Below are 25,906 nucleotides of genomic sequence, written 5' to 3'. Positions count from 1 at the left end.
TAGGATCATAGACCTGGAAGGGGCCATACAGGCCATCTAGGCCAACCCCCTGCTCAATGCAAGGGCAGCCTAAAGCATCCAGGATAAGCATCTGTCCAGCCACTGCTTGAAGACCGCCAATGAGAGGGAGCTCACCACCTCCTTAGGCAGCCCATTCCACTGCTGAACTACTCAGACTATGAATTTCCCGCCCTGATATCTAGTTTAAGCCCATTACACATAGTTTAAGCCCATTACTGCCCATCCTGTCCTCTGCTGCCCACAGGAACCGCTTCCAGCCCTTCTTCAAGGGACAACCTTTCCAATACTTCAAGAGAGCCCTCCTGTCCCCTCTCATCCTCCTATTCTCCAGGCTGAACATCCCCAAGACCCTCCGCCTTTCCTCACAGGGCTTGGTCCCCTGGCCCCGGATCATTTCTCCCCTGCACCCTCTCCATTCTGTCAAGTTTCAATGATCTTTTGCACCTCACCTGTTTGTTTTGTTTTTTACAAAATCACGGTTTCATTGATATGCTGAACTGCCCCGAGTCCCACAAGGGAGACAGGTGGCTAATAAATGTTTTACGCAAATAAATAAATCCTCCGTGAATCCAGTACACGGACACTGAGCAAGCTCCAACAGGATTTGGCTTCATGCCCTGAGGCCTTTCCTTCCCTCACCACCCTTTTTCTTTGTTTGGGGTTGTTTTGTTTTGAGCAATGCCTGAGGGAAAGTCCTGGAGCCTTCAAAAAGACACATGCTGTTTTTGTATCCTACGTCTTGACTCTAATAGAAGGTATTACGCGAACCGTGAACCTGGCCTAACCCTGCTTTCGGTCCTGCTCTGCCTTTCAGTTGACCTGGGATGAAATTATCTCCCTTGGTCTCCTGGGCCTTGGAATTCCTACATGGGAGAGCCAGCGTGGGGTAGCAGTTAAGCAGTTCTAATCTGGCAAGCCAGGTTTGATTCCCTGCTCCTCCCCAAGCAGCCAGCTGGGTGACCTCAGGCTAGCCCAAGTCCTGATGCAGCCATTCTCACAGAGCAGTTCTCTCAGCGCTCTCTCAGCCCCACCTCCCTCACAGGGTGTCTATTGTGGGGAGAGGAAAGGGAAGGCGAATTTAAGCCACTTTGAGACTCCTTTGGGTTCAGAAAAGCGGCGCAGAAGAACCGACTCTTCTTCTTCAGTAATCTCAGGGCTCTCTCAGCCTCATCTCCCTCACAGGGTGTCTGTTGTGGGGAGAGGAAAGGGAAGGCGACTGTAAACTGCTTTGAGACTCCTTTGGGCAGTGAAAAGTTGGGTATAAAAACCAACGCTTCTTATTCTTCTACAAGGCTCAAGTCTTCCTGCATCGTTCATTCCCGCCTATTGGTCACCAGGCCCTTGGGCCTGCTCCAGTCATGTCAACCAGAACCATGCTGGGAGTTCCCTGCTCAGAACTTCAATCCCAATTTAGACTGGGAAAGCAACGTGTGAGGAGAGTGGGTTTTTTGCTTTCCCACCTGCACCGTTTTCCCGACATCAAATGGTTCCAAGGAGAAACCAGAGCGTGTGGCCAACCAGTCAGAGAGAGAGTTGGTTCTTAAATGCCACTTTTTCTCTACCCGAAGGAGTCTCAAAGCGGCTTACATTCGCCTTCCCTTCCTCTCCCCACAACAGACACCCTGTGAGGGAGGGGAGGCTGAGAGAGAAGAAGAGTTGGTACTTATACGCCACTTTTCTCTACCCAAAGGAGTCTCATAGTGACTTACAGTAACCTTCCTTTTCCTCTCCACACAACAGACACCCTGGGAGGGAGGTGAGGCTGAGAGAGCCCTGAGATTACTGAAGAAGAAGAAGAGTTGGTTCTTATATGCAGCTTTTTCTCTACCTGAAGGAGTCTCAAAATGGCTTACAATCTCCTTCCCTTTCCCTCTTTCCCTGCTGGAATTCTATTGTGAACCGTCCCCCTTTTTTGTGTGTTGTTACCTCCAGGTGTTGCCTGGAGATCTCCCCTAATCATAACTGGTCTCTGGACTTTCAGGGATCAGTTTCCGTGGGAGGAAATGGCCGTTTTGAAGGGTGGACTATCCAGGCTCCACCTGGAGGTTGATAACCCTATCTTTGTGTCACCTTTTCTTCACGTCCTTCCCCAAGTTGGCTACCAGGGCTTTTGATCAGATATTCCTTGAAACGTCTGTGGTTGGAACTCAATTCTGAAGCAGGCAAAGATCCTACTTGAGTTTGGGACCATGATGCCCGGGGATTGGGGGCTAAAGCTCCCCCCCAAAAAAACCTTCTCCCCATGCTGTTCGCCCAAACTGAAACAGCTTCAAGGATCTTACATGTACTGCTGGTTACATCTCATTCTCCCAACAGGACATACAGCAGATTCCAGAAACTATTTCAGGGCCATATAATGGCGTTAGGGGTGAAGGAAGGGACGCCACCGCTGCCTTGGCAAATCTCAGGAGACTTGGATGGCGATATGTGCAGAGGGTGGAATTTGAACAGGATGTGATGTCACTTCAGGGTGACCTCTAGGAATTTTCCTAATCTCTATGGTACAGATCATAGAGTCACGAAGGGAAACCTAAAGCTGCTTTCCAAACCTGAGCCAAACTAGATTCTGTCTGAAGCTCTCAGTGGTTTTTATTTAAAAACTCGGTTCTCCAGACGCAGAACTCCCAGAGTACATCTGGTTTGGCCCTCAATGGTAGTCTTGGTAGTCCACTAAAAAGCCCAGCTTGCCCCCAACTTGCTGGAGCTTCTGAAAAAGCCATACTTGCAAGGACTCTGCGGACTCCTCTGGTTCTTCAATGCTGATATGGAGCTGTGGGAGGTCCTCTACGGGAGCCAGGGTAGGGGGCGGCCCTTCCGGGGCAGCAGGGGGCGGCACGACCGGCAGGATCTCCGTCTCCTGGCGAGAGGCCCGTCCAGCGGGCGTAGGAGTCTGCAGCGACTGAATAGTGAAAGTGGAATAGAGCCCAGAGCGCATATATTCGTTCCGACTGCTACGCGGGGTCCCACCGCCTCCGCGGGGGGCTTTGGGGGCGCCAAAGGCACCCTCTCCCACTTTGGCATCAAGCTGGACCTGCTCCGGTCTCTTGGCGCCCCCCTCGTCCTTCACCCCCTCCACGCTGGAAAGTTCCGGGTAGGAGACGAACTTGTAGACGAATTTCTGCCCGCTGACTTTACGGATGATGTTCTGGGAAGGAAGGGACAGAAGGGGGGAGGATTAGAGCGGCGGAGGAGACGAGGTTCAGACTTCACCTGTCCTGATTGTTGGGAGGGGCTGCCCTAGGCAGAGGTGAGGCTGCAGGTTGGAAATTCACAGCGCTTCGAACGGGGCGGACGGGAAGGCTCAGCGGCAGAGCACCTGGGTTGCACGCAGAAGGGTCCAGTGATGAGGATCGGGTCGGACAAAGCTGGAGTCCAGGGGCAAATTTAAGACCGACAAAGTTATATTCAAGGTGCGAACTTTAATGGGCGTGCACATTTCTCCAGGCAACCACTGCTCAATGGCATAATACTGGCAGGGGCTTATGGTAATTGTAGTCCGTGGAAATCTGGAGAGCCCCGGTTTGGCCACCCCTGCCCTCTGGCATTGCCCAATTCAGGGCTAATGCAGGCACAGGAAAGGGTGTCCGTCCCCTCCCTTGCCACAGATGAGTTTCTGCAGCCCAACAGAACGCCCCCTCGCTACACACACACACACACACACACACACACACACACACACCCCAGCAGTGGGCTTGCCGCCGCCTCGGGTAGCCTCCCCACCTTGTCGTAGTAGTACCGCAGGGCCCGGCTCAGCTTGTCGTAGTTCATGTTGGTCTTGTTCTTCCGCAGCCCCCAGAGCCGGGCGACTTCCTCCGCGTCCACCAGCTTGAACTCCCCGTCGTTGGACGTCCAGGCGATGAGATGGCCGTTGCTCTGCTGCTCCAGGAGCTGGAGCAGGAACTGCCACAGGGTGACCGAGGGATCCATGACTAGACGGGCCGGAGGGAGAGAGAGAAAGGCCAAGGACAAGCGGGTGAGCCAGTGCTAACGTCCTGTTTCCAGCGTGGGTGACGGCTTTCATAGGGTGGCCGGTTGGGAAACTCCTGGAGCTTTAGGGGGATACAGAGGGGTTTGGGGAGGGGAAGGGCTTCGGCAGGGTATAATGCCATAGACCAGGGGTAGTCAAACTGCGGCCCTCCAGATGTCCATGGACTACAATTCCCATGAGCCCCTGCCAGCATTCGCGAATGCTGGCAGGGGCTCATGGGAATTGTAGTCCATGGACATCTGGAGGGCCGCAGTTTGATTAGCCCTGCCATAGACTCCGCCTTCCCAAGCAGCTGTTTCCCCCCAAAGGACTGAACTTGGCTGTCTCGAGATTCTAGCGGTAGATCCTCCGGGGTGCCCAGGAAGGCAGAAACCCTACAACAGGGGTGGCTAAACTGTGGCTCTCCAGAGGTCCATGGACTACCATTCCCATGAGCCCCTGCCCATTGGCCATGCCAGCAAGAGTTCATGGGAAGAGGCAGCCCACGAGCATCTGGAAAGCCACAGTTCGGCCTTCCCCCTGACCTATGAAGACCCACTCAGAGAACCATCAAAATGTAGTCATAAAGCCTCCCCAGGCTAGAACACGAAGTCTGGGAAGCACCTAGGTTAATGCGATTTGGACAAGGGTGGAACTCCCCACAATTGGAAAAATAGCATGTAAGGACAAAGACCGAATGGATTACCCTGAGATGCTTGCTTTCTACATGTGGTTGCTTGGTTAACTGCGTTCTTTGGAGGTGCAGTCAACAGGGCTGCCAATCTGGGTTGGTAAATACCTGGATATTTTGGGGGCAGAGTCTGAGAAGGGTCAGGTTTTGGGGAGAGACGTCAATGGTGCATAATTCCCTGACTGTCTTCCAAAGCAGTCATTTCCTCCAGGTGCAGTGATCTCTGCTGCCTGGAGATCTGTTCTAATCCCTGGAGATCTCCAGCTACCACCTGGAGGTTGGCACCCCTTTACTACTTGGTTATGCTGCCTATTAAGAGCCTCTTTGGCGCGAGGTGGTAAAGCAGCCGACATGCAGTCTGGAAGCTCTGGCCATGAGGCTGGGAGTTCAATCCCAGCAGCCGGCTCAAGGTTGACTCAGCCTTCCATCCTTCCGAGGTCGGTAAAATGAGTTCCCAGCTTGCTGCGGGGTAAACGGTAATGACTGGGGAAGGCCCTGGCAAACCACCCCATATTGAGTCTGCCATGAAAACGCTAGAGGGTGCCACCCGAAGGGTCAGACATGACCTGGTGCTTGCACAGGGGATACCTTTACCAGGGGATACCTTTACCAGGCAACAGAGATTAGTTAGAATAACAGAATCGGAGGAGTCGGGCCTACAGGGTCATCAAGTCAAACCCCCTGCGGAACGTGGTCACTTGGGAGGGTGGGCTCCGTAACACTGAGGTCCCTCCCCACCCCAAAATCTACCCACTCCCAGCTCCACCCCCAAAGTCTCCAGGTATTTCCCAATCCAGAGCAAGCAAACCTACTCAAAATGTAGGCGGGGAGAACAACTCTGATTCTATAACAGCTCTAACAGGACTGTGACTAGTGCAAGATCACCCAGCTGGCTGCATGTGGAGGGGCGGGGAATCAAACCTGGCTCACCAGCCACCACTCTTAACCACTAACACCAAGCTGGCTCTCCTCCATTATACCCTAACAATTCGCTCAGACAGGTCAAGCTGACAGAAAGTGACCAGTTCTAGGCCACCCAATATGGCCAGGAAGGATTTGAACCCGGGCCTCCTCGGACTTAGGCCAGAACACTAACCACAATACCGGCATTGGTTCGACAAGCAAACAGACAATTATTTGCATGGCTTTCTCCAAATAATCTGCCAAAACATTCAGGAGAAAGACGCCTCTGTTGCCTCACAGGATTACGCAATCTTCAAGTCCAGGAGGACATGACTGTTCACAGTGAATGACGTCGCCAAAGTAGTTTACAACACCGCAATCTTGAAATCCAGCATGTGCAGTGATCAGAACAGGCAGTGGAAGAGCTGGGTTCAAATCCCCACTCTGCTGTGACATTGGCTGGGCGGGGGGGGGCATCTTGGGCCAGTTGCTCTGTCTGTGAGACTGGCCTACCTCGCAGTCTTGTTATGTGGATGATGACAGAACCATGCAGACAATCCTTAATTTAGGCTTGCCAGCTCTGGGTTGGGAAATACTTGCAAACTCAGGGGTGGAACCGGGTATGGGTGAGATTTGGGGACCTCAGTGGCGTATAAGGCAACGGAACCCACCCTCCAAAGTAGCCATTTTCTCCAGGGGAACTGATGACTTGAGTCTGGAGACGAGCTATAAGTCCAGGGGAACCCAGGGCCCATCTGGCAACTGGTCTCTCTACTGTTAATCTTTGGATGAAGGTGGAAGTGTATTAGATTGACAGATGTGTCACAGCTGGTTCTTATATATGCCACTTTTCTCTAGAGGCTGAGAAAGCCCTGATATTACTGAAGAAGAAGAGTTGGTTCTTATATGCCGCTTTTCTCTACCCGAAGGAGCCTCAAAGCGGATTACATTCGCCTTCCCTTTCCTCTCCCCACAACAGACACCCTGTGAGGGAGGGGAGGCTGAGAGAGCCCTGAGATTACTGAAGAAGAAGAGCTAGTTCTTATATGCCGCTTTTCTCTACCCGAAGGAGTCTCAAAGTGGCTTACAATCTCCTTCCCTTTCCTCTCCCCACAACAGACACCCTGTGAGGGAGGGGAGGCTGAGAGAGCCCTGAGATTAGTGAAGAAGAAGAGCTAGTTCTTATATGCCGCTTTTCTCTACCCGAAGGAGTCTCAAAGTGGCTTACAATCTCCTTCCCTTTCCTCTCCCCACAACAGACACCCTGTGAGGGAGGGGAGGCTGAGAGAGCCCTGAGATTACTGAAGAAGAAGAAGAGTTGGTTCTTATATGCTGCTTTTCTCTACCCAAAGGAGTCTCAAAGCGGCTTCCAATCGCCTTCCCTTTCCTCTCCCCACAACAGACACCCTGTGAGGGAGGTGAGGCTGAGAGAGCCCTGATATTACTGAAGAAGAAGAAGGGTTGGTTCTTATATGCCGCTTTTCTCTACCCGAAGGAGTCTCAAAGTGGCTTACAATCTCCTTCCCTTTCCTCTCCCCACAACAGACACCCTGTGAGGGAGGGGAGGCCGAGAGAGCCCTGAGATTCCTGGCTGTGATCAGGCTCTCCGCCTTCACTCAAAATCACACGGGTCTTTTTTCAGCGGCTGGATCAGTCGTCCCTTACCCTCCCACAACATCCCAGGCTCACTTGTAGAAGATTCACTTCCAATGGACTTCGCAACTGAGCTTTTCTGGGGGGAAAGGGCAAAGTCCCCTTGCAAACCGTGTAGTGAAATGGCATCCATCATTTTGCACGGGAGAAAATGCCCACCGTGGGTGAGGAATAAGAGAAGACTCGGAGGCACCTTTCAAGTAGCGCTGGAAAGGCCTTGGAACTGAAGTGTGTCTGGAGACTCAAGGTAATCCAGGCAGGGTGAAGTGGCTCTGAATCAGTTCCAGGAGCTGATCCAAATACCCTGAAGCAAAATCTAGAGAGGAGAGAGGGGGAGCGTGGGCATCTGCCACCCTATTAAACACAATGCAGAAAGCTGTCAGTCTGCAGACATGCCCTGGGCACCTGGAAAGCCCTAAAACGGTAGGGTTGCCAGCTCCAGACTGGGAAATTCCTGGAGATTTTAGGAGAAGCGGGGCTGGAACCTCGGCAGGGCACGGTTTGGGGACCTCAGTGGGGCACAATGCCATAAAGTCCCCCCTCCAAAGCAGCCATTTTCTCCAGGGGAACTGATCTCGGTGGTCTGGGAGGGGCAGTTGTAATTCCAGGAGATCGCCAGCTCACACCTGGAAGTTGGCGACCCTATGAAATGGCCTTGGACACCCAGAGAGGCCTGGGAGACCTGATCATACTTGAATAAGCATGCAAACTATCGAGAAAGTTAAAGGAGGAACCATAACAGAGGCATCACCAACATTCAAGGGAGCAGGAGGGACTGCACTTTTCACCCATGGTTGATTTTGTTTGATATTTATACCCTGCTTTTCTTCCTCCAGTGGAGAGCCAAAGCAGGTTACAACATCAACCACCTCCCTATTTTGCCTTCCCCACAATAACAAACTCGTGTAGCAAACATAATATTCACACTTTATGGTGAACACACGTATATCCTGCCTGTACGTACATACATTTGTCCGTAACAGAGATTCAATGTCCGTTCACTGAACAAACGAAGCCGGGGACCAGTTGCTGAGTAAACTGGGGTTCCAATCACAGATTTTGGCATAGTGATTAAAGCATCACACCAGGATTTGGGAGACCCAGGTTCAAATCCCGACTCGCACCATGGAAGCTTGCTGGGCGACCTTGGGCCAGTCACATGCTCTCAGCCTAGCCTACCTCATAGGGGCGTTGTGAGGAAGAAGCAAAAGAAGCAGCAGAAGAAGCAGCAGCAGAAGAAGAAGCAGAAGAAGAAGAAGAAGAAGATTTGGTTCTTTGGGGGAGAGAAGGACCTAAGCCCATTTGAGTCCTCATTGGAGTGGAAGGCGGGATATAAATAAAGTAAATTAATAAATGCTCAGTTGTACATACGATGGATGTCATACAAGAAAAATCAAGCACATGCATTTGTTTTAACTTGCGAATGGGGCTTCCGTGGGCATGCATTTGCATTTATTGATTTATTTATGCCTCAATTTCCACCCCACAGTCAGGGCTCCAAGTGGCTTAGGACATCATTTTCCCTCCTCCATTTCCTCCCAACAACAACAACCCTAGAAGGTAGGCCAGGCCGAGAGTTTGTGAGAGGTCCAAGGTCACCCAGCCAGGTTCTGTGACAGAAGTGGGGGATTCGAACCTGGGTCACCCAGGGTCCTAGGCTGCCACTCCACCCGCAACAGCACACTGCTTCTCCAGTGTACCCTGGGTTGTTCTTTGTACGAGCATGGAGCAATTCTTAAGTTACAGTCAAGCCCCAACGTATCTGAGAGACTGCCTCTCTATCTACAACCCCAGAAGAACCCTACAAAGGTTACCAGTTGGTGGTCCCTGGCCCCAAAGAGGTACATTTGGCCTAAACCAGGGCCAGACATTTTTCCTACCTGGTGGAACGAGCTTCCGGAACACGTCTGAGCCCTGTCGGAATTAGCACAGTTCCACAGGGCTTGTACAATGGAGCTCTTCCGCCAGCCTTCAGTTGGGGCTGTAGCTGGACAGGCCGATATAGAAGCCAAAAAAAGTTAACACACCCTGGTTCTTTCCTACTAAGAGATGGACGCGTGTTCACTGTAACATGTGAACAGGACTTCCCTGAAGAAGGTTAGGCTGGGAGGGAATGACCTGCCCAAGGTCACCCAGCAAGCTAGCTTGGGAAATTCCCTGCATTCTGCAGCGGGTTGGACTAGATGACCCTAGTGCAGGGGTAGTTAACCTGTGGTCCTCCAGATGTTCGTGGACTACAATTCCCATGAGCCCCTGCCAGCAAATGCTGGCAGGGGCTCATGGGAATTGTGGTCCACGAACATCTGAAGGACCACAGGTTGACTACCCCTGCCCTAGAGGTCCTGTATGATTCAAAGAGGCATCTTGGAACTGCTTTCACGCATGCTAAATTATACAGTTTTCATCTGCTTTTGCACCTGTTTACAAGTGGATTTTGCGATTTCCCACAGCAAAACTCTGCTGCAAAGTGCATTGGGAATGGGTTAAAAGTGCATTATTTAGTGAGTGTGAAAGGGATATAATACAGTAGAGGAGGTTACCTCCTTTTATGGCAGTGTTTCTCAACCTGGGGGTCAGGACCCCTTTGGGGGTCAAACGAGCCTTTCAGAGAGGTCGCGGCAGGGCAAGCAGCTTGGCCAGGGGGGGCGCCATCCACACAACAGCCTTGCGGGGTAGATCGAAAGAGAGCATTTATCTGTCTGGAGCAGTGGAAAAGAGCGAGATCAGCATGGTGGGACAAGAGGCAGAACTGAACTGAGAAACCCCGGAAAAAAACCAATTTATATACAATCAGGAACTATGGATCTTCACGCCACTGGTCGGTTTGGGTTTAGTATCTGTGAAAGAACACTTGCATGATTTTATGGTTGGGGGTCACGACAACATGAGGAATGGTATTAAAGGGTCGCGGCATTAGGAACGTTGAGAACCACTGTTTTATGGGTTTCAGGCGTGCATTGGGAGTGACAAGTAGAGAGTTCAAGCAAACACTTTGTAGCAGGGGTGGGAGAGGGAGGTCCCCCAAAGTTCCAGGCCCAAAGGGGGGGGGCAGCGGCGTCTAATTCCTGTGGATTCTGGACACCCATCGAAAATCAGTCCAGTAGAAGTCAACGGACAGCATCCTAACCTGGTACACTTTTTCTGATCAGAATGCCCCACTTGCAAACTGAAAACTGGTAGGACAGAGACCCATCAGCAGCTATCAGCCACAAGATATAAATGGAATAGTCTGCCAGGACAAGGATGCTGTATATCCTTGGTGCTTGTGGGGGAGGACTTCTGGCCTGCTGGGGGACCTCCTGATGGCCCCTGGGTTTGGGCCACTGTGCAACCCAGAGAGCTGGACTAAATGGGCCATTGGCCTGATCCAACATGGCTTCTCTTAGGTCTGGAGGAGTGATGTTCTGTATTGCTTGGTGCTTGGGGGGCCACAGTGGGAGGGCTGCTGGAGATCTGGCCCTACTGGAGGACCTTTCGATGGAACCTGGGCTTTGGCCGCTGAGTGACAGAGTGTTGGATGGGCCCTTGGCCTGACCCAGCAGGGATTCCCTTACGCTGTTATGAATCCGACTGTCCCACCTCCATCCCTCAACAGAAGCCCAGCAAAATTTGCAAGCAAGGAAAGGAAGAATCATAGAATCATAGAGTTGGAAGGGACCTCATGGGTCATCTAGTCCAACCCCCTGTACTACGCAGGATCAGCTTGGAATCATTTTTCCAGTCTCTTCCAATTCACATCTTCCCCTTCCTTCTATCTTACTGATAGACCCGGACAGTGACTATTTCCTAAAATTGGGCTTTACCCCACTTCCAAAGCAGGCAGGCATTCTCTGTAGTCCTAGAACTACAGGGACTGGTTTGGGGTGGCATTCCATGCCGAGCACTCCACACATGCCCAGAGGCACCGGGTCCCAGAGGTCTGAAGACTGGGCCTGAATCTTGGATCCTAAGTAGGTCTGTGCTACGTTCTGGGTGATCCTAGAATGGTGATCCTGGGAAGTGAGGGGCTTGGGGGGGGGGGGGGGCAAGCCAGGATCAAGGTTTCCAGAACAGATCCCGCTCCGTCCCAGCCCGGCTCCCCTTCCAAACCACTTGGTTCTTCCGGGAGACGGAAGACAACAGCTGGTTGTGGGCTCTGATTTGGGGGGTGGGGGGGAGGCCTCTGCCAGATCTGGAAGAGGGGCTGCAGGGATTGAACGAAGCCCGGCCTCACTCGCCCACACGGTCTCTTCCTCTCCCCCCCCCACTCCCCTCCCAGCGAATCTCTGGATTTGGCCAAAAGAAAGGATTTTCGGGAGACGGATTTCACGCAAACGCTCTGTAATCCTGCCTCTAATACGGAAGGAGGGGGCGGTGGATGCAAATGGGTTGGGGGGGTGGCTACGCCGAGGGGGGCCTCCATGGAGCCCGGGGGGGGGCGGGCGGGGGTGTCCAGACAGGCCGGAACTGGGAAGGCGACAAGGGCATCTCCAGTGGGACCAAGGCAAGGGGAGAGATGGGGCCAGAGACTCCAATCATCACCAGACTCAGAAAACTGGGCGGGGGGGGGGGGAGAGATCATCTCTGTCCCCCCCCCCCGGAAATATTTCCTAAGCAGCATGTTGCCTGGCAGGAGGTGCATCCCAGGTGAGAACTGGGTGGGCATCACAGCAGCGACAGATCCACACAGCTTTCTTAGACTGGAGCCTCACTTGGAATTATAGGGGGGACTGAGGGGCAATCTTCCAGCGCCTGCAGAAGGAGAGGCTGCTAGGACCCCCCCCCACACACACACACACACAAACACACATATTGTCATGCAATCCTACCCCGCACATCTGTCGCCCCCCCACCATAAACAGCTGCAAGAGGAGGGGGGCTACAGAAATCCATGGATCCTCCCCCCCCAAAAAAAAAACCCAGAGGGCGACTTACTCACCGGTCAGCATGGCAGCGCCCCCCGCGCCAGACCCGGGCGGCTCCATGGGGCCGGGCCCCCCCAGCTCTGCCGGCTCGGGGGGGCCGCCCGGTCCGCTGGCGGCCTCCCGGGCGGGGGCGGCGGGAGCCGGCTGCCCCTGTCTGCCCAGGCCCGGGCGGGAGGCGCCTTCCGCTCGGCCACCTTGACCCGGGTTCGCGCGGACGCCTTCCCACGTTCAGGCGCGCGTGGGCGGGCGCGCGTCGGGGAAGCTCCGGGCCCGCGAGTCCCCCCAGCCCAGCCCAGCGCAGCCCAGCAGGCAGGCCCCGGGCCCCTGTCCAGTCTCCCGGCCGGGGGCGCAGCGGCCGCAGGGCCGGGGCTGGGGCGGGCGTCGGGAGGCGGGTCCGCGCTGCTGCTTCTTCTTCTTCTTCCTGCCTGCTGCTGCTGCTGCCTGCCTGTGACGGCGCGGCCCGGCCCGGCTGCCAGCGGCGGGGATGCAACGCTGACGGCGGCCGTCACATGGAGCGGGAGGCGGAGCTGGCGGCCGGGGCGAGGCGAGGCGAGGGAAGTGCGGGCGGGACGCCCGGGAGAGACGGAGGCCGCCTTCCCCGCCATCCAGCCCCCCTGCGATCCAGCTCCGCGGTGGGGTCGCCAGCTGGGATTTGGGGAGGGGGCCCACGCCATACCCTGCAAGGCACGCTTTTTTTTTTTTTGCAGGGGGTCTGATCTCTGCAGGCTGGAGATCAGCTGCCATTCCGGGGGATCCCCCTTGTCCCACGTGTCTCCCTCCTGAGTCCTCTCCCTCTTGCAAGGTGCCATGGAGGTTGGGCGCACCGACTCCCGGGTCTTTGCCTGAATGGGACACCACCCAAGGCCACAGAATCCCCTCCCCATAGCATCCATCTTCTCCCGGGGTGAACTGATCTGGGATGAGTTGCCATTCCAGGGGAATCCCCAGGCGCCACCTGGAGGATGGCACCCCCAGCTCCCCCTCCCCACAGCCAGGAATGACCCCTGTCATTCAGGACAGGGCCCAGGAGACAGGCTGGGCGCAGCAGGAGGAGTTGGGGCCACAAACCTACATGGCACGTTGGAAGGGGGAAGAGGACGCAGGAGGAGGGAGGCAGGGGATCTCCAGGTGGGTCAGGGGGATCCCCCGGAATTGCTGCTCATCTTCAGACTACACAGATCAGTTCCCCTGGAGAAAATGGAGGCTAAAGAGGATGGACTGTATGGTGGTGTACCCTACTGGACCCTTTGTCCCCCCTCACCCAGGCTCCAGCTCCCAAATCTCCAGGGGTTTCCCAACCTGGATCTGGCAACCTTACCACTCCAACGACTGCCAGTGGCCAGGAGGGACCTGACAACCTGACACAAGAGTGGAGCCCTGCTTTGTGTGTGTGTGTGGCAGGGGGGGGGAGATCAGGACACTTGAGTCTTCTCCACACAGGTGGCCAAGAATCTACACTAGGACGGGTCCCGAGTTCAGGAGCTAGTGCTTCTGGGTCTGACTGATGGGCAACTATCAGAGGCTGCAATTCAAAGGAGAAAGGGATCTGCTGTATGTACTTGTGTGTGTTTGTGTGTGTGGGGGGGGGGTTAGAGACTGTCCTTTGCCATTCTCCTGCGCCCACGGCTGCGAGGGGGCTGGCACAGCCTGGCATTCAGCCAGCCCACCACTTCCCACCCCCTTGTCGCCCTGGTGCTCCCCCACCCACGGGTGCCATGGCAACAGAAAGCCAGGACAATTGTGGCGGGCGGGGGGGGGGAGATCCGAAAGAAGGCGGGTGAGGGGGGAGAGAAGCAAAGAGGTGGCTGCCATGGTAACCCCTGGCCCAAGAGGGATGGCGGCATCAAGGGACTCCATGCCACCCAAGGGCTGCCTCTTTCGGTCCCCATGGAAACCAGGCCTAGCAGAGTAGGCCTTTGCCCTGCCTGTGGTGCCGCTTCTGGGGCAAGGCCCAGCTTTCCTCGCAGAGGTCGGTAGCAGCAGCCAGAGTGCAGCTTTCGGAGAGCCGACCTCCATGCGGAACTAAATCAAAGAAGAACATATTTTTGACAGTGCCCCTGAGCAGGCACGGAGTGTATTTTTGCAAGGAATGCCAGGCTCCAGCTGAAACCTGGGGATCCCCCGGAATTCCAGCTCCTCTCCAGACTGCAGAGATCAGTTCCCCTGGAGGAAAGGGCTGCTTGGGAGGGGGGACTCTGTGGCCTTGGACCCCACTGAGGGTCAGGGATGCCAGCCTCCAGGTGGGGCCTGGGGATCCCCCGGAATTCCAGCTCCTCTCTACAGAGATCAGTTCCCCTGGAGGAAAGGGCTGCTTGGGAGGGGGGACTCTGTGGCCTTGGACCCCACTGAGGGTCAGGGATGCCAGACTCCAGGTGGGGCCTGGGGATCCCCCGGAATTCCAGCTCCTCTCCAGACTACAGAGATCAGTTCCCCTGGAGGAAAGGGCTGCTTGGGAGGGGGGACTCTGTGGCCTTGGACCCCACTGAGGGTCAGGGATGCCAGCCTCCAGGTGGGACCTGGGGATCCCCCGGAATTCCAGCTCCTCTCCAGACTGCAGAGATCAGTTCCCCCGGAGAAAAGGGCTGCTTGGGAGGGGGCATTCTGTGGTTGAGGGATGCCAGTCTCCAGCTGAGACCTGGGCATCCCCTGAAATTACAGCTCATCTCCAGTCTACAGAAATCAGTTTCCATGAGGATAATGACTGCTTTTAAGGGGGGATTCTGTGGCCCTGGGCCTCACTGAGGTTTAGGGATGCCAGCCTCCAGCTGAGACCTGGGGAAGATGGATACTTTGGAGGGGGGGAACGCTGTGGCATTGGACCACACTGCCCTCCTCAGGCTCCGTCCCCAAATCTCAAGGAGTTTCCCAATGTCTGGCAAGCCCACCTCTCACTGGTGGGCAGGTGGGACCTTACTACCAACCCTTACCCATCAAGACTGAGGCCATTGTAGCAGGACATATTGATCATGGACATCCTCCCATCTCTTCTCTCTAAAAATTAACCAATCTCACAAGGTGTTGTATAAAGCCGCCATATACTCCAGAGCAGGGACCCCTGGCAGTTAGATTGCCAACTCCCCCTGCCTCCAGCCTCTGGTGGGGAATAGGCAAACCTGCTCCAGTTTGGGAAGTGCCTGGAAATTTGGGGATGAAATCTGGGGAGAAGATTTCGGTGGGTACGATGCCCTAGTGTCCACCCTCCAAAGCAGGGGTAGTCAAACTGCGGCCCTCCAGATGTCCATGGACTACAATTCCCAGGAGCCCCCTGCCAGCATTTGCTGGCAGGGGCTCCTGGGAATTGTAGTCCATGGACATCTGGAGGGCCGCAGTTTGACTACCCCTGCTCCAAAGTATCCGTTTTCTCCCAAGGAGCTGATCTCTGTAGTTTGGAAAGGAAGAACCATTCTGAGGGATCCCCAGGCCACACCTGGAGGCTGGCACCCCTAGGAGTCAACACGGTGGTATTCACCAGAGTTGCTATTGGTTCAGCATTTCTAATGGAGCGTTCATACAGTCTACTGATTAGGCCTTGTCTCTGAATCCTAGTCTTAGGGTTCCAGGCTGTTGGGAAATGGCGTTTTTAAAAAGCCTTTCTGTACTTCTTCAAGAACAGGGGCTTGCTTAGTCCCAGAGGACAGCTGGAAAATGCTGCGCTATAATTCAAGTCATGCCAGTGCTGGAATCGGAGATGGCCCAAGAATGTAGAAAAACGTGACACTGCAAATGAGCCACAGAGAGGGGAGGGCTCTCAAATGGGATATTGAAATCTCAGAGTGCTCCAGGGATAGAATCAAGCAGCTCAGACACCCAAGAGCAGGGGTAGTCAAACTGCGGCCCTCCAGATGCCCATGGACTACAATTCCCATGAGCCCCTGCCAGCAAATGCTGGCAGGGGCTCATGGGAATTGTGGTCCATGGGCATCTGGAGGGCCGCAGTTTGACCACCCCTGTCCAAGAGCTTATATTCTTTAATTCACTGATACCCTGCCTTTCTCCCCAGCGAGTACTCAAGGCAGCTTACGTCATTCTCATCTCCTCCCATTTATCCTCACAACCACCCTGTGAGGTAGGTTAGCCGAGACTGTGACTGGCCTAAGGTCACCCAACGAGGTCCCATGACACAAGGGGAATTTGAACCTGGATTTCCTAGATATTTGTCTGACACTCTTAACCATTACACCAGGGGGTGGCCACCCAGCGGCTCTCCTGTAGTCCATGTAGTCCATGGACTACAGTTACCATGAGCCCCTGCCAACATGTGGTGACAGGGGCTCATGGGAATTGTGATCCATAGATTTCTAGAGAGCCACAATTTGGCCACCCCTGTAGAGTTAAAGACAGCGCATAACTTTTCGGAAACAGGGAAAACACTGCAGCAAGGGCTTGAATTGCTTATGACCAAGCATCGATCCAAATCTAAGCCGGATCTGAGACAAGAATACAGGAAGAGCAATTCTTCACAATGTCAGGGCAAATTCAGGGGGGGAAACCCGTCCGAAAACAACCGGAGAAAGTCAGTCCCGCAGCAGTAGGTCCTAAGCAGGCTGCAACAGAATCTGGAAAGGGTTGTTCGTTTTAAAGGAGGACAAAAAGGAAGGTCACCGAAATGGTGAGAAATACCAGACGCCTACAGAGATGAGAGAATCCACATTTAAGTCACTGCCAGATGCGTGGTGGGGGGTGAGGCGGCACGGATCTAGCCTGGCTTTCGAGCTGCCAAACCAAATCAACAAAGATTTCCCATTTGGAATTTAGCACATGGGGAATGAACACCTGGACTGGACCGACAGGAAGAGATTGGAAGGAAACGTTCACCAAGAAGCAGACTCACAACGTAGCCCTTGCTGTCGGTAGGGCCTGGGTTTCATTTATAAGAGGAGGCAACATTTCACAAAAGCCAAAGGCAGAAAGGAAATGGGAAGGTCACACATCTGGGTGAGGATATATAAAAGAACCCGGCAACATCTGAAGCTTTTGCTCACAATCAGACGTTTAAAGAGGGCCAGATTTCCAATCTAGGAAGTCTTGAAAAGCCAAAAATGGTCAGGCCTGGATCTTCTTCATCAAGAGAGCTATTAGTATGTGAAATTCCCTGCCACAGGAAGTGGTGGCAGCTACAAGGATAGACAACTTCAAGAGGGGATTGGATAAGTACATGGAGCAGAGGACTGTGAGTGGCTCCAGGCCGCAAGGTGTAGATCCCTCTGGGGCAGTGATGCTCTTGTATTCTTGGTGCCTGGAGGGCAACTGTGGAACAGCTTCTGCAGTTCTGGCCCAGCTGGTGGACCTCCTGATGGCTCCTGTTGATATAGTGTTCAACTGGATGGGCCATTGGCCTGATCCAACATGGCTTCTCTTATGTTCTTAAAGCCACTGGTGGACCTCCTTGATGGCACCTGGGTTTTGGCCACTGTGTGACACAGAATGTTAGACTGGATGGGCCCTTGGCCTGATCCAACATGGCTTCTCTTAGGTTCTTAAAGCCACTGGTGGACCTCCTTGATGGCACCTGGGTTTTGGCCACTGTGTGACACAGAATGTTAGACTGGATGGGCCATTGGCCTGATCCAACATGGCTTCTCTTATGTTCTTAAAGCCACTGGTGGACCTCCTTGATGGCACCTGGGTTTTGGCCACTGTGTGACACAGAATGTTAGACTGGATGGGCCATTGGCCTGATCCAACATGGCTTCTCTTAGGTTCTTATCTCTGCTTGGGAGACAGGGACTGAAGTGAATGGTTAGTGGGCAGACCCTTAGGATACGAGATTAACGCTGGGGGTCTAAACTGAGTTTTCTTGACAACTGCCCCCCTCAAGTTTCCAGTTACCTCTCCTTAGTCAACATTTAAGTACTGCTGACGGGGTACAAGGACTGAAGGCTATCCAGTGATTTGGTGTTTTGCAACCAAAAGTCAACACAAGTCTTGTGACACCTAAACAATAAAAACATTTTATTCCAACATAAACTTTTGGAGCTTCGAGCCTACTCCTAGGGGAAGGCCTCTAGCTGGGAGAAGAGACAGGGATCTAGAAAACTGCAGAAGAGCTAAACACCCATCAAGCCCCGTTATGGTGTGGTCTGTGGTAGATTTCTTCTAGAATAAATCGGTTCTAGATTGATCGATTCCAGAAGCCGATACGACTAATGACTGACTCTGTAAGGATGCCAACTTTGGACTAGATTCTGATGACCTGTGATTTTCTGCTGTATGGATTCCAGAGTGTGTGCTGTTATCTTTGTTATTGTTGTTAGGTGCGAAGTCGTGTCCGACCCATCGCGACCCCATGGACAATGATCCTCCAGGCCTTCCTGTCCTCTACCATTCCCCGGAGTCCATTTAAGTCTGCACCGACTGCTTCAGTGACTCCAGCCAGCCACCTCATTCTCTGTCGTCCCCTTCTTCTTTTGCCCTCAGTCGCTCCCAGCATTAGGCTCTTCTCCAGGGAGTCCTTCCTTCTCATGAGGTGGCCAAAGTATTTGAGTTTCCTCTTCAGGATCTGGCCTTCTAAGGAGCAGGCAGGGCTGATCTCCTCTAGGACTGACCGGTTTGTTCGCCTTGCAGTCCAAGGGACTTGCAAGAGTCTTCTCCAGCACCAGAGTTCAAAAGCCTCAATTCTTTGACGCTCAGAGTGACCTGCTCTTATTGCTTATGACTGACTGTACTTTTGCAAAGGACTTGATTCTGACTAACGCTTTCCTTGCATGAGCACCACATGCCTAAGCAACAGGGGAGAAAGCCCAAACAGATCTGGAGGCAGAATCTTTTATTGTTTCTAAAAACCAAGATGAGGTCGCTCCAAGGAAGCACCTCGGGAAGAGAGGCAAAACTTCGAGGTTAGAAACCAATCTGCCCGTGAAAACCACTTCTCGTCGCCCCACTCCCCAATTTCCACTTCCCGCTTGCCGGGCCTTACTGAGAGGCGATCCTCCAGCTCCAAGCGCAGTTCCCGCTGCTGCCAAAATGCCCAGGAGACCAGCTCTTCTTCCAGCATTATCAGACACGGGGAAATGCCCCTCCACAAACCTCGGGTGGGGGTGGGAAAGGCAGGTGTCTAAAGGACAATGTCCCGTCTGTTCTCGTCCGGCAGGTCCTGAAGCCCTTGAAGTTCACGCAAACCCTGTGGCAAGAACGGGCCGAGGGGAAGGAAAGAAGACCAACTTGATCACCCAACTGAACCCATGAAAATAAACCCTTTTTCTTATCCCCCCCCCCCTGGAACTCAGGTCGCCAACCGCCCTGAGCCTCCAGGGAGGGCGGTATATAAATATAATAAATAAATAAGTCTGGGGTGGGGAATACCTGGAGATTTCCGAGGCGAAGAAGAAGAGCTGGGATTTTTATATCCCGCTTTCACTACTTGAAGGAGTCTCAAAGCAGCTTACGGTCTCCTTCCCTTCCTCTCCCCATAGCAGACACCCCGCGAGGTAGGTGGGGCTGAGAGAGCTCTGAGAAAACTGTGACAGAGCTCTGAGAGACCTAGTTGGCTCAAGGTCATCCAGCTGGCTGCAGGTGGAGGAGTGGGGAATTGAACCTGGCTCTCCAGATGCGAGACCGCTGTTCTTAACCGCCATATCATGCTGGATCTCCATAGAGCCCACCCTCCAAAGTCTGGGGAAGGTGGGGTTTGGGGAGGAAGTGGACCTCAGTGGGGTATAATGCCGTCAAGAGCACCCTCCAAAGCATTCATTTCTCCCCAGGGAAACTGATCTGCGGGTCAAATTCCAGGAGGGAGCCAAGCCCTGCCCGGAGGTTAGAAAAACAAAACCAGCAATCATAAAGGCCACAAAACTTGTGTCGTCGTTTCCTCTCTGTATATTTAATGTTAACACAAATTCAGACAGGCAGAAAGCGGGTAATTTAGCCTAAGACTCTTGTTGGTCTTAAAGGTGCCACTGGACTCTGATTTTGTTTTCTTGAAGTTGTGTTAGCATTAAATATACAGAGAGGAAACGACGACACAAGTTTTGTGGCCTTTGGGATTCCTGTTTCGTTTTCCTGACTTCATATTGAGGAATCTACGGGTTCTTACCTCTCACCTCCCTGGAGCCATGCAGGCCTACAGAGACCCCAGCCTTGAGGAGTGACCCCTTCCACCCCAGACGCATCTCCTCCTTCCGAGCATCTCAACCACCTACAAGACTCTGCGTGCAAAAGCATCACTCCAACGGCAAAAGAACCGAGGACGTTACCTCTAAGACCATCCGGATGTTGGCTTTGATCTTGGCGGAGTCTTTGGTGAGGATCTCAGCGGTCCTGCGGAGACAGAATCCCTAAGCAAGGCAGCGAGAAGCAGGGATCGGGACCCATGAACCTTGGCAGGGCTTAGACCTTAGCGGGGAGGGCCCATCCCTTTACTGAACGTGTTTCAGAGGTTCGTATCGTTCCTTTCAGCTGCGATTTCGGAAGTGGCTTCCACAGTTCTGCAGGGCCTGCAAAAGGGAGCTCCTCCACCAGGCATTCGCTTGAGGCCGACCGACTCGGAACACCTGCTGGTCCCCCCCAGACACCCTCCCATGACTGCAATAACTGACCTCCCAATGTTGTTGTTATTCACACTACTAATGTTCCTATGGATTATTAAGAAGGAAGGAAGGAAGGAAGGAAGGAAGGAAGGAAGGAAGGAAGGAAGGAAGGAAGGAAGGAGGGAGGGAGGGAGGGAGGGAAGGAAGGAGGGAGAAAGGAGGGAGAAAGGGAGGAAGAAGGGAGGGAGGGAGAGAGGGAGGAGGGAGAAAGGAAGGAAGAAGGGAGGGAGGGAAGGAGGGAGAGAGGGAGGGAGGGAGAAAGGAAGGAAGGAAGGGAGGGAGGAAGGGAAGGAGGGAGAAAGGGAGGAAGGAAGGAAGGAAGAAGGGAGGAAGGAGGGAGGGAGAAAGGAAGGAAGAAGGGAGGGAAGGAAGGAGGGAGGAAGGAGGGAGAAAGGGAGAAAGGAAGGAAGAAGGGAGGGAGGAAGGAAGGAGGGAGAAAGGAAGGAAGGAAGGAAGAAGGGAGGGAAGGAGGGAGAGAGGGAGAAAGGAAGGGAGGGAGGAAGGAAGGAGGGAGGAAGGGAAGGGAGGAGGGAGGAAGGAGGGAGGGAGAAAGGGAGGGAGGAAGGAAGAAGGGAGGGAGGGAGGAAGGAGGGAGGAAGGAAATCTGACTGGAAGCCCAGCCATCGACAGAAGGCGTACAAAAGTTGAGAAAGGCCGCCTGAAGGAGTCGTATGGGGACAGGCGAGGAGGGCGTTCTCCTCCCAAACTCACTCATTCAACAGCTTGTTCTTCTTCTCCACAAAGGCCAGGGCCTCGGGCAGCGTCAGCTCTGCGTAGAAGCCATATCCCAGTGCCACAAAGATGGTGGAGGTATCCGGCCTGCAGCAGGATAGGTGGGGAAGGGGCAGGGAAGCAAAACCCAATTAACTGGGCCCTGCCAGGAGGAGGGGGGTGAAAGCCCAGGGGCAAATTCCGGTTCACAGTTATCGCAACGGTGCAAAAGGTACAGGGACGCCAACGAGGTTGTGTGATCCATCGCGAACTCTCTCCCCTAAGCTCGCCCTCCCCGTTATATTTAAGCCAAGTGGATGGAGAAATTGTCCAGTATAGAAATCCCAGCTTCCAGCATAGGCTAAGACTGAGAGGGAAACGATCTTGGGGCTGCAGTGAATAGCTGGATGAAATCGCTAACTCAGTGAGCTGCAGCAGTGAAAAACGTGAAAGTCTATGTTAGGGATTCTTAGGAAAGAGCTCTTTTGATGTCCTTAACAAGACACCGAAGAGATTTCCAGGGCGCTGGCTTTTGAGAGTCAAAGGTTGGCCTCTGTTCAAAAGAGCTTGTACCCTGGAAATCTCAGGTGCTCCCGGACTCAAAATTTGCTGTCCTACTGCAGATCAGGACGCCTAGCTGCCAGAAACAATCCTCCCTCGAGAACTGCATAGAGAGGGGAATTTTAGGCACATCTCACACATCAACTCTACTCAGCCACTTGCCAGTAGTGAGCGTCAATTCCTTCCCCCTTACCACCAGCCCTCCTCAAACAAATGGCCTCTCTACCCTCCTTCTTTTCTGCTGCTCACGGCTGCTGTTCATTCGCACAGCTCTCGGCCTGTCGCCAGCAGAAAGCCGAGAGAAAAAAGTGTCACTTCGGACTCTAATCTGCCCTCCCTTGCTTCGGAGAGGGCGAGAAAACAGCCTAAATTTGACATTTGTTTCACTAAGTGCCTTTCTGGGACGCAGCGGTTATTTTTACCCAGAAATTGTTTACCTGGGATAAGAGGGCAGAGTTCTCGCCCAAGCTAGCCTCTTTCTCCTGTCTCAAACAGCCCTGAACTCCCAATTTTAAGTTTCACCCAGGCAAAGAAGTTTATTTGATTTCTAGAGAGCCAGCTTAGTGTTAAGAGTGGTAGCTTCTCATCTGGAAATTGTAGTCAGGGACATCAGAGGAGCCACAGTTTGGCTACTCCTGTGTTAGACAAGGATATGTGAGAATCAGGTTTGACTCCCCTCTCTGCCACGGAGGTATGCTGGGTATCCTTAGGGCCAGTCACACACTAGCCTGCCTCACAGGGTCATTGTGAAGATAAGGATAGGCGAATGATGTAAGCTGCTCCCACTGGGGAGAAAGATGGGTTATAAAGGAAGTAAATATAATAATAATAAGAGCTGTTTTTTTTTGTACCCTGCTTTTTACTAGCCAAAGGAGTCTCAAGGGGACTGACGTCGCCTTCCCTTCCTCTCCCCACAACAGCCTTTCCTGGGAGGAAGGTGAGGCCCAGAGAGTTCTGAGAGCTCCAAGAGAACTGGGACTGGCCCAAGGTCACCCAAATGACTGCATGGGAAGGAGGAGTGGGGAATCAAACCCAGCATCTCCAGATTAGAACCTGCCATTCTTTAACCACTGCACCACGCTGACTTTGCATGGGGCAGCCAGGAAACAAAGGGTCAGAACCAGAAGGGAAAAGGCAAAGGAGGCGCTACACTCTACTTACACTTCTGCGTTGACGTAGAAATTGCATCCGAGGTCCACTTGGGTCACCAATTCCCGGCTTCCTGTCTCCTGAGAAGAAAGGACAGCATCTTACTGATCTATTTCCACTCCCTACGGACAGAGCCACCTTTTCAACTGGCCCTTCAGCCAGCAGCCTGCCACCGTCAATCCCTCGCATCAAGCTACTTCGATTCTAAGGAAAGCCGCTGACTGAGGGGTGACAATGGAAAGACTTCTGAATTACCTGAAGCCGCTCAATCACGTTCTTCAGCTGCAGGTACTGGGCAATCTTCTCGCAGACTTCATCCCGCTGCTCCATCACTTTCCTGGGAGAAAATGTCAGTGATTGTCCAGCAGGGGGAGTTCTTTTGATACCCTAAAGCAGGGGTAGGCAACCTGTGGTCCTCCAGATGTCCATGGACTACAATCCCCATGAACCCCTGCCAGCTGACTACCCCTGCCCTAAAGAATTAATGTCCCTATATAGAGCACGCTAGTTCGATCCACTCAGATCTCAGAGCCAAGCAGGGCCAATCCAGGTTAGACCTGGGATGGGAGACCACCAAGGACGCCCAGAAGCACTACACAGAAGTGCCTTGAAACCCCTTTGGGGTCCCCATGGATCAGCCACAACTTGAGAGCACCTGCCCCCACCTAATTCCACCTCCCGCCCCCATAGAGACTGCAATGTGGGATCTGGTTCTTGTAAATTATTTTTAGTTTATTTATATTTTAATGTATACACCGCCACTCCCCAGATGGTATTGTGGCGGTTTACATCATAAAACATTAAAAATACATAAAAATATGTATCACCACCTCTCCCGGATGGTTCCTGCATCTGGCGGCCAGCGGTACATTACCGCTCTCCCAGGCCCATGGATCGCGAGCCTGCTTTGGCGATTGTGTGCCTTCATGGAATCGCAGGACAACAAGGCGTGCCAACCGCATACAACTAGACTAGGTATTGTATATCAAAACTGGAGAGCCCAGGCTAGCCAAATCTCCACCGATCTCAGCTGCTAAGCACGGTCAGCCCCCAGTTGGTATGCAGGTGAGAGGCCACCAAGGAAATTCAGGAGCTGGTATTCAGAGGTAAAGGTATCCCCTGTGCAAGCACCAGGTCATGTCTGACTCTTGGGGTGATGCCCTCCAGCGTTTTCATGGCAGACTCAATACGGGGTGGTTTGCCAGTGCCTTCCCCAGTCATTACCGTTTACCACCCAGCAAGCTGGGTACTCATTTTACCCACCTCGGAAGGATGGAAGGCTGAGTCGACCCTAAGCCAGCTGCTGGGATTGAACTCCCAACCTCATGGGCAGACAGCTTCAGACAGCATGTCGCTGCCTTACCACTCTGCGTCACAAGAGGCCCTATTATGCAGAGGTAGGCAATGGCAAACCAGCACTGTTAATCTCCGGCCTCGTCCTCCGTCAGCTATTCCTGTTTGGTGTATACCGTTCTGAGCCTTCAGGGAGGGTGGTATATAAATATATAATAAATAAATAAGCAGGAAGTGCTTTTCACCGCCAAACAATGTACATTGATCACTGGTTTGGCCAGAATCTTTACAGGCACCCAGCAGCTGAGAGCTGTGTAGGAAAGGCCCAAGGGAGAGTGCCAGGATTACGACTGAACGTGAATCTTCACAGGGGCAACAATGCCGCCGTCTCCCACATCACCCCAAGCTGGCACTCCACTGGAGAATTGGCATAAGAGAGAAACTGGACCCAAAACAAGAGCCACTGGGGACCAGAGGGCGTGAGCGTGCTCGGGGCAGAACACAGGGCTGGGGGGAGGTCACTTACTGGAGATCCCGCTGCAGGACATCACTAATGAAGGCTTCGTAACGCAGCACCTTCCCTTGCACCTGCTGTTCGTCTAGCATCGCCATAGGTGTCTCTAAGAGCAGCAGGGACTGTGGAAAGAACAGAAAGTTAATCTCTGCAACTGGGCAGGGGGAAGCAAATGCAGACCTCCAACCAGCAAACCCAGGGCATGATTTGGAAATGCAACTGCTGGCCACTGCTGTCGAGGTTTAGCGCAGGCCAAGGCACCCCAGCCTTCCAACACCCTCCCCTCTGCCTTGATCCAACCCGGCGGGAGATCTAACCCCTTGCCCCGCTGGTTTCCAGCAAGCAAGCAATAAAAGGGAGGAGGGAGCTGGAGGGCTGTCTTCCCTCCCCATTTCCTCCAAGAGGCCCCCTTCTGCAAGCTTCCCAGCTTTTGCATTTAAACACACATTTCCCCCCAGCACTCCGAGAGGCACAAAGAGCGAATCCTACCCGGCTGCAAAAGCAGACTTACATTCAAGCTTGGAAAGCGGCCATAGCGTCTGCGAGGAACCCGACTCTCTCGCACTTCCGGCACTCAATCGAACCCCAACACAAGCCAGGAGGATTCGGTCATAAAGGGACCACGCAGGAATATAGTAAGAACGAAATAAAGAACTCCTTTCTCGCACCTTTATATCTCTCTATTTCATTTGGACGGCTGTCGACAATACCTGGCCATGCGTGCCACTGGGAGGCCGCCATTTGCGGGGCGAGAGTACGGGAAAGACCGCATCTCTATGGAGGATTCCCACACGCGGTCACGCGCTTATCTTAGCCGTCGCTCCGTGCGAGGTGAAAGGAATCACTTCCGGATCGAACATCCGGGAACCTCGAGAGCCAGTTCTCAATTCGCCAAAAAAATTCCCGCTATAAACTGATTTTCTACAACGAAATTAAAGGATTTCCAAGCCGTCGACCGGGAATTTTTCCGAATGAAGTTTCGCGCCCGACTTTCCGAGATGGGAACCGGAAGTG

General features: G+C 53.3%; 2 protein-coding genes across 7 annotated transcripts in view; both read right to left on the bottom strand.

Annotated features, from left to right (window-relative positions):
* The window catches only part of ELK1 (ETS transcription factor ELK1), a 33,541-nt gene extending 20,893 nt beyond the window's left edge, over positions 1-12,648 (bottom strand). For 3 of the 5 annotated variants that reach the window (XR_013229655.1, XR_013229656.1, XM_077329421.1), the window contains exons 1-3: positions 12,154-12,648; positions 3,742-3,950; positions 2,744-3,166 (exon numbers count right to left, since the gene is read on the bottom strand). Coding sequence is in view for 3 of the 5 variants with exons in the window: in XM_077329421.1 (XP_077185536.1) it covers positions 2,744-3,166; positions 3,742-3,950; positions 12,154-12,199 (678 nt within the window). In the remaining 2 variants the exon portion in view is untranslated. Of the gene's footprint in view, positions 1-2,743; positions 3,167-3,741; positions 3,951-7,428; positions 8,390-9,775; positions 11,189-12,153 lie in introns of those variants that run through there. The other 2 variants (XM_077329423.1, XM_077329422.1) reach the window with 2 other exon arrangements.
* A 6,242-nt stretch (positions 12,649-18,890) lies between these two features.
* On the bottom strand, positions 18,891-25,868 carry UXT (ubiquitously expressed prefoldin like chaperone). 2 transcript variants are annotated; one of them, XM_077329419.1, is made up of 7 exons: positions 25,561-25,868; positions 24,905-25,014; positions 23,341-23,422; positions 23,098-23,165; positions 21,376-21,483; positions 20,332-20,395; positions 18,891-19,259 (listed from the first exon to the last, which is right to left on the bottom strand). In XM_077329419.1, exons 2-7 carry the CDS (start codon positions 24,988-24,990, stop codon positions 19,194-19,196), a joined length of 474 nt encoding a protein of 157 aa, XP_077185534.1. In that variant the 5' UTR covers positions 24,991-25,014; positions 25,561-25,868; the 3' UTR covers positions 18,891-19,193. The 2 variants fall into 2 exon arrangements, with proteins under 2 accessions (XP_077185534.1, XP_077185533.1); XM_077329418.1 differs by having other exon boundaries at positions 25,404-25,861.
* Positions 25,869-25,906: the final 38 nt, after the last annotated feature.

Source organism: Paroedura picta, chromosome 3 (assembly GCF_049243985.1).
Source record: "Paroedura picta isolate Pp20150507F chromosome 3, Ppicta_v3.0, whole genome shotgun sequence".
Taxonomy (NCBI): domain Eukaryota; kingdom Metazoa; phylum Chordata; class Lepidosauria; order Squamata; family Gekkonidae; genus Paroedura; species Paroedura picta.
Note: the sequence above shows the minus strand (reverse complement) of the source record. Positions and strands in the feature narration are given on the sequence as shown.